General features: G+C 46.4%; 1 protein-coding gene across 1 annotated transcript; it reads right to left on the minus strand.

The window, feature by feature from the left end:
* Positions 1 to 381: 381 nt before the first annotated feature.
* On the minus strand, positions 382 to 4,347 carry rpl6 (ribosomal protein L6). Its single transcript, XM_056275741.1, has 6 exons — positions 4,175 to 4,347; positions 3,959 to 4,057; positions 2,357 to 2,500; positions 1,278 to 1,326; positions 934 to 1,118; positions 382 to 570 (listed from the first exon to the last, which is right to left on the minus strand). Exons 1-6 carry the CDS (start codon positions 4,322 to 4,324, stop codon positions 418 to 420), a joined length of 780 nt encoding a protein of 259 aa, XP_056131716.1. The 5' UTR covers positions 4,325 to 4,347; the 3' UTR covers positions 382 to 417.
* Positions 4,348 to 10,623: the final 6,276 nt, after the last annotated feature.

The following is a 10,623-nucleotide window of genomic DNA, read 5'->3' on the forward strand; positions in this document are numbered from 1 at the left end:
CATCACTCATCCAAGCGATACCTGCAATAGTTGAGAACAAACTACAGTCGGCTGAACTGATTCACCTTTCTGTGAAAGACAGCATTTACTTTGCTTGCCCAATTAGGCACATCTCTGAAGGGCCTGGTAAATTGGGCTCATTAAAGGCCTTTTGTCAGTCAGGCAGCTCCTGAACGTTCTTACATTCATAGTTTTGGTTCCAAAGAGCCTTAAGGCATAATATACCCGTATCACCCATCAAAGTAGTTTTCGCCGACAGCAGTAGAAAAGCATTTCATTACCTTCCAAAATCAGTTTAGTATGCCCCCAACCTTTTGCCTACATAATCTTAAATTAGTTCAGAGACTGCTTCAATTAACTCCCCAAAGAAAAGAATCCAAATGTAGTTAGACTGTGGTACTTTTTATTCTGTATCATTTAGAAAACCAGCTTGTGTGGAAAAACGCCATTGGTCAGGCAGAAAGAAGAGCGCAGGTAGCCTTTCATCTGAGGGACCTTCTTGATGAGGGGGAGGAGCTGAGAGTCCACAGTCTTCTGGTCTGCCTTCCTCTCCTCTGTCAGCTGGTATTTCTGAAGACGGAGAGGCAGAAGCTACGTTTACAATGGAGCATGGAACAAATAAATGCACCCACATCCCCAAAATAAATGGAACATGCCACTCGCCTCAGCTGAATTGAAGCAACAAATAGCTCCACCCAGGAAGCCCAGAGAAAATCAGGGAGAACCATATTCTACAGCTATTGCTCATTGACAAAAATGTTTCATACATATTTTTAAAATGGAAAACCCTTCACTCAAAAACAGTGACTTAAATTACTGATCAAATTACATTTAAATAACACACTTAGTATCCTGGACAGTGTTGCGTCAAAAAAAATGTCAAGATAACCCCTGTGAAAAAAATGTCTTTCTAGAAAGTGTCAAATAATTCACCTCTTTCTCTGTATCAAAGATCTCTCCCTCCTGGTGACGGGGCTTCCTTAGCCTCTTCTTCTTGAAGTAGGCATCAGACAGAGTCTTGGGGATTTTTACACCAGAGATGTCAATTTTGGTGTTTGTTGCAATGACAAACTTCTGGTGCGCCCTACGCAGAGGGACTCTATTCACAACAAGAGGACCTGAAGGTGTTGAGGGAAATAGATTTTAGAACAACAGTATAACATGTCTAAGATCCTTCTTCACATTGTAAGGAAAACTTGCAATGCAACAATTATAAATCCAAAAGATGGGAAATAGTCCCACCAAACAGCATTGACTGATTCACGAGTTATTCTCACCAGTGACAAGCAGGAGACCACTTGAGAGCTGCTTCAGGAACACCACACGCTAGAAAATAAGTGAAAATTAGGTATAAAATGCCAACATTCACATAAAGAAGTAAAAGATGTCTCAAGATCTGAGGTTACAATCCTGCATTAAGTAGACTTTTCCTGAAACATCACCCCTGAAATAACAAAATCACGTTATTCCATCAATTAACAATAGTATCAGCTGTAAGGGTGACCAAACATGAAAAGGCGTCCTAAATATACATCTCCAGAGACTGACACAGTGACCCAACACAATGCCCTCATATACTGGCATATCACTGCATCAAAGATTCATAACATTTCTGCCAATTCCAAAAACCCAATCCATTTGTATAAATTAATGCCATACAATCAGTTTACAGAAAAAAATAATCTAGAGTGTCCTCTTCCCCTCAGCTTCAATGCTGACCCTTTATTTAGGTCAACCATTGCTCACAATGTGTAGGCACAGTTGCATGCTTCCATAACTTATGAGTAGGAGGGAGGGAAAATGTCTGAGGAGGCAATGGTCTGTTTACGGAAGCCATTTAGTGATGTGTCAAGCCCACTCACTGAGTCCACAGATACAACAAGTGTTTAAAAAGAGAAGGAAAAAAAAAGAAGTAAGGAACAATAATAAAAGAAAGAAGGGACATTATTCTCTGGACAGAAAACACATTTGATCCCTGTGTCAGCTAGTGTCCTTCCCTGTCCTTGTGAATTTAGCTGATGAAAACGACCAACAAATCCCCACACTTCTTTAGAGAGCATTCGTCTTTTGATGACATATTTACATGATGGCTTGTGATTGTGTAGTAAGGATTGCAGCATCACCTGTGATAAGTCAAGCTCAGTGTCAAAGACAATGCAATTTTTTTCATCACTCCTCACATCCACCCCATGTGTACATTTGAGCTGTATGAAGTGTCCCATTATATTTGAGCTGACTGACAATAATTCTGTGGCTGACGCAGAGTTTTAATTCTGAAAGTCACAAGATACCTCTTTTTTTCCATTAGGGCACATGGAAAAACAATGAATGAATGAATGTGCAAGTGAGTTCTCACCTTTCCACGGTGGCGGCCGGTAAGCAGGATGAGGACCGTTCCTGGTGTGATGGAGCCACGCAGCTTCCGCTTGTGCTGGCTGAAAGGTTTCTTTCCGTGGCTCTTAAGCTTGCGGGGAACATCCTCTGTGGGGTAGTAGCGGGGCTACAGTACGGAGAGCAGTTATCATAAGAATTTTGGATAAGGGTTTCACAGCATGGTAAAGCAAATAACTGCATTTCAGCATCCAAACCAAAAGCGGTTTTCTCGCCCTCACCCTACTCAATGGCAAAAACAGAAAACAAACAGGACTGGGCATCCGGGTAGTATAGCGGTCTATTCTGTTGTCTACCAACATGGAGATCGTCGGTTCAAATCCCCGCGTTACCACCGGCTTGGTCGGGAATCCCTACAGACACAATTGGCCGTGTCTGCAGGTGGGAAGCCGGATGTAGGTATGTGTCCTGGTCACTGTACTAGCGCCTCCTCTGATGGGTCTGGGCACCTGCTCGGGGGGGAGGGGGAACTCGGGGGAATAGTGTGATCCTCCCATGCGCTACGTTCAACTGGCGAAACTCCTCACTGTCAGGTGAAAAGAAGCAGGTGGCGACTCCACATGCATTGGAGGAGGCATGTGGTAGTCTGCAGCCCTCCCCGGATCGGCAGAGGGGGTGGAGCAATGACCAACACGACTCAGAAGAGTGGGGTAATTGGCCAGGTACAATTGGGGAGAAATGGGGGGCGAACAACAAACAGGACTGACCATGCTGATATTCAAGGGGCATTAGCAATCAAAATATTAAACTATCTGATATGACCCCCTTTACAAGTTCTGAGATACAGTAAAAACAACGACAATTTAGCAAAACACCATGCAAATTGCACTGGGGTTAAAGTTAAAGGTTTTCATTTGAAAGCCATTTATAACCATTTATTTATAAAGGTCTGCAAAGTTATGAACATTTTCAGATTTATGTCCCAATGAATGGTCAGCTGGGATTTTGTGATGGGAGGGAGTTTTACTCAACTGACACCCAAAAACAATAATATTAACAACAATAATAAGACAACGGCTGGGCATTTTTACAAGAATGTGCACAGCCATATGCTATTGGCTAGTTTCAGTTTGGTGGTAGAAGTTCTCTCAAGTTTGCTCCCAGCTCACTAGACATTTTTGTTAATGTACGCCTCAAAGTGCGCGGCGACACTTTTCAGGAAGAGAAAAACATTCTCAAAAGAACAGTAATATGATGAGGTTTTCATTCTAGAGCACAGTACTAAATACATGAAAATTAAGGGCAGATAAAAGAGGTAGCAAGAATGAATAATGAAGAATTAATTCTTCAATCCATGGGACCTTTTAAAGTGCAGGTCATTTTTTGAGTAAAACAACGTAGTTCTAACCACTGGCTTAAGTCATGACGAGTGAATGAAGTACGGAATATGGGAATAGCAGTCAATTTTGACATCAACAATGATTTTTTTGGACTCTTCACAACTCTACCTGATGCAACTGAACCTCAAGTTAAGAGAACCACTCTAGATAACATGACTAAACGGGGTTTGAAGAAATGATCTGATACATTACACACAAAAAAAAAAAATGTATGGAGCAGAGCTCACCATCTTGCGCAGCTTCACAACACGAGTGCCTCCATTCTTGTCTCCTCCAACAGTCTTGGTGACGGTGGCTCTGGGCTTAACTTTCAACTTTTTCTCAGTCTAGAAAGATAAGGTTACTTTTAATAACATACTTTCCATATGAAAAACACATACAGACCTGGTCACTTTAAGACCACGTTTACTGTCAGATGTAAGGACATGACAGTCCACTCTTACCTTTGTTTCCGTGGTCTTGGTTTTCCTCTTGTACATGGCTCTGCGGGAGTACATGGCAGAGCGAGAGTAACGGGTGATTCCACGGGCCAGAATCGGGTTCCGGCTGCCGTGCCTCTTTCTAGCAGTCTTCTTCTTGTCTCCCTCGGCCATCTAAGTGGTTACAAAAAAAGACGTTAAAAAAACTCAGTTTTTTAACACCTGAAACATCACATCACAGAAGCACGATGTCCTAGTAAGCCAGACCGTCACTGAAATGGAAGGTCATGGTTCCCCCGCAGTGGTTCAAAATACAGTCCTCAACACCACCGAATCTGGCCATTTTCTACTATATCATAGTTAATTACATTCAACTGTCAGGTCAAGTATTTAACCATCACCAGTGAAAGCATTACACGTTCTGGTTCAAAAGACAACCAACAGCACAAGGTGATGTCTGGGGCAGGACTGGAGAGCCACTGCTCTACTACTACAGCCACACTGTCAGTAAGCTGGGGCAATGTATTTCACCCTGCCTACTAATGACTTCTCGCTGATGCCCCCAAAATAGCAGAGGCTATAAAGATCACAATCAATGGCTGCTAAAGAATATAAATGAGGGAGGTTTATGTAAGAAGCAAACCAGTCTTGGGATTAGCTGCGTGGCGTTTCATACACAATCAATGAAAATAAGCATTAACTGTTGCTAACATTTAGCCCCGGATAACGACACTACTACACTTGCTAGCCATCCACTGGTAGCTCCATTGATAGCCTATCACTAGCAAAACAAACAAGACTCCTGATCGAGACATCAGGTAACCTATTTAGACGATTTTGGAGACACGTGTAATAATCTACTGGCTAACGCGAGTGACTAGCGACGAGCTAAATGCTGCAAAGCCTCCAGATAGCACCAAGGTTGGCCGATGGCCTTGTACTAGAGTTGCAAAATGCGTCTTACTAACTTATAACTCACGCAACAAGCCAATATTCATACAAGTACATTGTTCAGACACCTAAGTTGTTATCCCTTATGTTCGCAAACTGGGATGCTTATTCTAAACGAGAGATGACAACAGATTTTATTCGTACAGCGGTGCGGGAAACTCAGTCGCCTTACCTTTGCTATGAAAAAAAGACCATCATCCGGGTAACTGACGTATATATATCGTTGCGGTGCGTGACGACGACGTAAAGAGCGTCATTTGTAACGTCTTCATGGTTGTTGTAGTCCTAAATACACCCGGGTAGCTGTAGCTCGTTAGCCTTGTCAAGGCAGTTCATCTAGGAGAAGGAAAGCTGATTTAAAATCTCCACTGCCTTGCGGGTATACTCGTCTACGGGAAAGGCTTCGGGAAGAACCCCTGAGGAAAAATCTGCATCCGTCTCCATTGCCAATCGTCTTGCTCAGTCTTGCCACTGGTAGCAGGTGGTGCCGGGCGAGAGAGTGGGGTTGATGATGAGCAACTCTTCCTTACTTCGATCATCGCGGAAGTCATCCGTCACCCATCACAGGATGACTAGATGGCCCTCGTCGCTTGCGACGGACGAATAACATAATGGTCCTAAATAAAAAAAGATTTCACTCTATCACAGAGGAGTACGTTTCCTCCCTGTTCTGTAACATTTTCTCAGCACACACACACCCGACAGTAAGGTTCTGTACAATTTTTCTTCCCTTTAAAATTTTAATCCACAATGTATGACAATTTATAGTATGTGTTCTTCAAACTGTCCAGCACTCCTCTATATTGTGGCGAACGCGGAAGTAGTCACAAAGGTAACCTTTCAGTCTCCTTTAATGAACTCACGCAGAGGCGGAAACTTTAAAAAATGCGAAATAATACATGGGAGTCACCTGAACAACAATGTCGATCATAATTTCGGTACTAAAGTTCCAATATACAACATAACAGAACGATAACTACAATTATACCACACTAAATAGTGTAGCGAATTCGGGGGGGGGGGTCAACCAAAGAAACTGCCGCAGCCGGGACGCGAACCTGTATCTCCCGCACCGCGGGAAACAACGCTGACCGCTCGATTAAAGGGTCCGAATACTTGTCCATGCACGTTACAATAGTAATGCAACCACATAAAACACTTGCAAAACGTTTAATAACATAACTAACAATCTGAACGCAGTGCCCGATGGGTACTACAGGAGGGCACAATTCTAACGGGTAGCCTCTTCGCTACACTACCCCCTCCAGCGTGTCGCCTGTCCTCAGCCAACAACAAAGTCCCTATAGCGAAGGGGAAAACGTCTCCGCCGCCGCGGAGTCACGGGTCGCTGTTCCTCACTGTCCGCCTAGTTGGTAGGGCTTGTGGGTGTTCGATGGACCGTCCCGGATGGGCTAAACTGATCTGCAGGTTCTTCAGCCAAGGGGTGGTAAGGTGCCAAACGGTCCCGGTGCAGAACTACCACCCGCCCCTGGACACACAGTTTCACCCAGTACACAACATCCGAAAGCTTATCCAACGGAGTTGAATCAAGTGCAACTGGACTTGGTATATATCCGTAAAGACGTTTCGCCTCCCATCCAAGAGGCTTCCTCAGTTCGTGCCTTTCTGACTAGACCAAGCTAGTCTCACTGGCTGGTGATGAGACTCAGAATTTATCCGTGGCTCTTCTGTGCTCCGATGTCCAAGAGCCACGCATATCAATAGCGCCGATAACGACGGGCGTTGGTAAACATCGGAACACAAAGAGCCATGGACATCTATAGCTCTGACAATGACTCCAAAGAGGATAAATTCTGAGTCTCATCACCAGCCAGTCAGACTAGCACCCCCTCCATTAGTCTCTCGAACGTGGTGGGGGCGTTGCAGAGACCAAAGGGCATCACACGAAACTGCCAGAGTCCCTGGCCGATGGTGAAGGCCGTCTTGGGTCTGGCTTCACCTTCCAGTAACCGCTCCTTAGGTCAAGTGACCTTAACCACTGTGACCCCGCGATGTGGTCCAGGGCGTCGTCAATGCGGGTCAAAGGGTAGGAGTCCTTGCGAGTTGCATTGTCCAGCTGACGAAAGTCCACACAGAACCGCCAGGTGTCATCCTTCTTTTTGACCAGGCTGGCAGGGGCGGCCTAATGGCTGTTGGATGGCTCTATCACCCCGGCCGCAGCCATCTCTAGAATCATCCGCTCTGCAGCTTCACGCTTGGCAAGCACTAACCGGTAGGGTCGCAGTCTAATAGGCCGAGTTGTGCCAGTGTCGATTGTGTGCTGCACCAGGTTGGTCTGGGTGCACTCCTCCTCACGTGCAGAGAAAATCTCAGTGAACTGTTGGAGCAGGTCTCTCAACTGTTGGCTCTGCTGAGGGCCCAGCCCTCCACTGATACAGATCCTGGATGGCGGCAACCGTGTCCGGTGAGGGTGTCTGAGGAATGGTAGCCTCGATGGAGGTCGTCGTCATTGTTGGTGGGCCGGGCAGTGTCGTCGTTACCTCGGGTGACAGTGGGGGTGGGGGCGGCAGCGGCGTGGTGACAGGTGAAGTCGGCTGGATGTGGATACGTCCCACCTTCCTCTCTGGACGGCGCCGGAGGGCCAGGGTCTCTGTGCCGAGGTGAATGGCATTACTCGACACATCGACCAGAGTCACCCAGTCAGTCAGCCCGATGATGCACAGGTCTTGAATTTCGGCCAACCAAACCTCGTGGGTAGCTGCGGCTTTCCCTGCTGTCTTCCCAGCATTCCGGTTAGTTCCCCGGTCACAGTTCTGATTTTACAGGTGGTGGGCATCCACTCGGTCCCTGGCAGCACCCCTGGACGCACAATGGAGATGGTGGACCCTGTGTCCACAAAGGCCCAGCAGCGGCGTCCATCAATGGAGCAGCAAAGGTAGAAGGGGTGAAATCAGGGTGGGCGAAGCTCTCGGCAGCGGTCGCCGCCTCCGAGCCGGCCGGGCCCCGCAGGACGGGGAGCGCTGGCTCCGTCGGCCCCTCCTCCGCGGGGCATCTTCTTCCGCACGTCGGCGTTCTTCTCCCGAGGAAGTTCTGTGTCAAGACGTCCAATGAAGTCTTCAGTCTCTCGGAGCTCCTCGCCTGCACCGCGGGCGGCAGTGTTAACCAGTCGACTAAACGGTCCGACCCGTTAGCCGAGGGCTAATCTGTCTACTTACTCGTGTACGTTACGTTACCTTCCTCCTTGAGAAACGCTTCCGATGGCCTCGCGTTCCTTCGTAATCCCACCATCCCTTTTCTAACACCAACATGACTATCGTGGAAGTAGTCCCAAGGGTACCTTTTCAGTCTCCTTAATGGACTCACATATAGACGGGAGCGTAAAAAAAGCTGAACTAATAGTCATGGAACTGATCTACCTGAACAACAATGTCGATCATGGTGTCACGACTAAAGTGTCAGTATACAACATAACAGAACGATAACTACAATTATACCACACTAAATAGTAATGCAACCACATAAAACGCTTGCAAAATATTTAATAACTAACAATCTGACCGCAGTGCCCGATGGGTAAAACAGGAAGGCACAATTCTACCGGGGTGGCCTCGTCCCCACAATATTGAGACTGATGTGCGGTTGCTGAGGAGTCGTTACTTGTGATTAACCGACTCTTTCACATAGGCGAGCCAAATCTACTGGTTCACTTAAACCAATCGAACTGCACGTCACTAACGTTAGTCTGTGTATCAGACGAGTGCGGTGCAGTTTAGTTTAGTTAGAGAAAGACGTTGTAAGACGAAGTATGGCTGCAGGAGGAGAGACGAGGGCGACGTTGTAGCTAGCTTGTTAGCGTTACCCTCCTCAAGACGTGCTCTCGGGGAAAAGCAACAAGTGGTTGGAAATGGAAGGCCAACTCCCGCTCTGGAACTACCCCCCCCCACACACACACACACACACCCACCCATTATCCAAACCGCTTATCCTGCTGTCAGGGTCGTCGGGATGCTGGAGCCTATACCGAAAATGGGAAAAGTTTTGAGAGGCCTTTTAAGACAGATAACCAGGACCGGTCCTATGTTATTCTGGGCCGGGGAGCAACCATCGCTCACCGCCCCCCCCCAAAAAAACAAACCACAGACATGCACGACCGTGAAAACCACCAACACCCAAAAAGCCTAGGCCTACGCACGCACGCATACACCACACAGCTGTGTGTGGGGTGAGCACAGGCTACCAGAAGAAATAACCAATTCAAAATAATATCAACCACAGGACACAATTACAAGCAACCATGCCACAGCGGGCTATTGTAAAGTCCTCCTCATTATCTTACCTTAAAACTTTTAGGTACTTTTAGGGCACCGACTGTCCTGGTGTAATTAGCTGGTGTGAAACGACGGCCATCCGTTTTAGGGAAATCAAAATCGGTCACCTGCAGTGGTTTATTTCTGACTATGTCCGTTCTGATGTCATCATCATGCATTCTGTCTGGCCACTGTGCAGGATCAAATAAGTCAAACTCACGCTCCCCGTCAGTGTTTTCCTTTCTCCAGACATAACACTTCTCATTTAATCCTAAAAGTTCTCTATTTTGGTCTCATCCGTCCACAAAAAACTTTTCCAATAGTCCTGTAGCGAATTCGGGGGACAACGCAACCACAGGAACGGCCGCGGCCGGGAAGCAAACCTGTGTCGCCCGCACCGCAGGAGACATCGCTAACCGCTTGACTAAAGGGTCAGACTCGCCAGCCAGCGGCCAGAGTTTCTTATCCATGCACGTTACAGTCCTCTGGCTTGTCCATGTTATCTTTAGCAACCTGCAGACAGGCAGCAATGTTCTTTCTGAAGAGCAAATCCGTCCGTTTTGTGGACGGATGAGACCAAAATAGAACTTTTAGGTTTAATTGAGAAGCGTTACGTTTGGAGAAAGGAAAACACTGCATTCCACCATAAGAACCTTATCCCATCTGTGAAACATGGTGGTGGTAGGATCAGGGTTTGGGCCTGTTTTGCTGCATCTGGGCCAGGACAGCTTGCCATCATTGATGGAAGAATGAATTCTGAATTATACCAGTGAATTCTTAAGGAAAATGTCAGAACACTTGTCCATGAACTGAATCTCAAGAGAACATGCGTCATGCAGCAAGACAACGACACTAAGCACACAAGTCGTTCTACCAAAGAATGGTTAAAGAAGAATAAAGTTAATGTTTTGGAACAGCCAAGTCAAAGTCCTGACCTTAATCCAATGGAAATGTTGTGGAAGGACCTGAAGCGAGCAGTTCATGTGAGGAAACCCACCAACATCCCAGAGTTGAAGCGGTTCTGTACGGAGGAATGGGCTAAATTTCCTCCAAGCCGATGTGCAGGACTGATCAACAGGTACCAGAAACGTTTAGTTGCAGTTATTGCTGCACGGGGGGGGGGGGGTCACACCAGATACTGAAAGCAAAGGTAGGTCACATGCTTTTGCCACTCACAGATACATGTAATATTGAATAATTTTCCTCAATAAATAAATGACCAAGTATAATATTTTTGTCTCATTTGTTTAATTG

Source organism: Lampris incognitus, chromosome 1 (assembly GCF_029633865.1).
Source record: "Lampris incognitus isolate fLamInc1 chromosome 1, fLamInc1.hap2, whole genome shotgun sequence".
Classification (NCBI taxonomy): domain Eukaryota; kingdom Metazoa; phylum Chordata; class Actinopteri; order Lampriformes; family Lampridae; genus Lampris; species Lampris incognitus.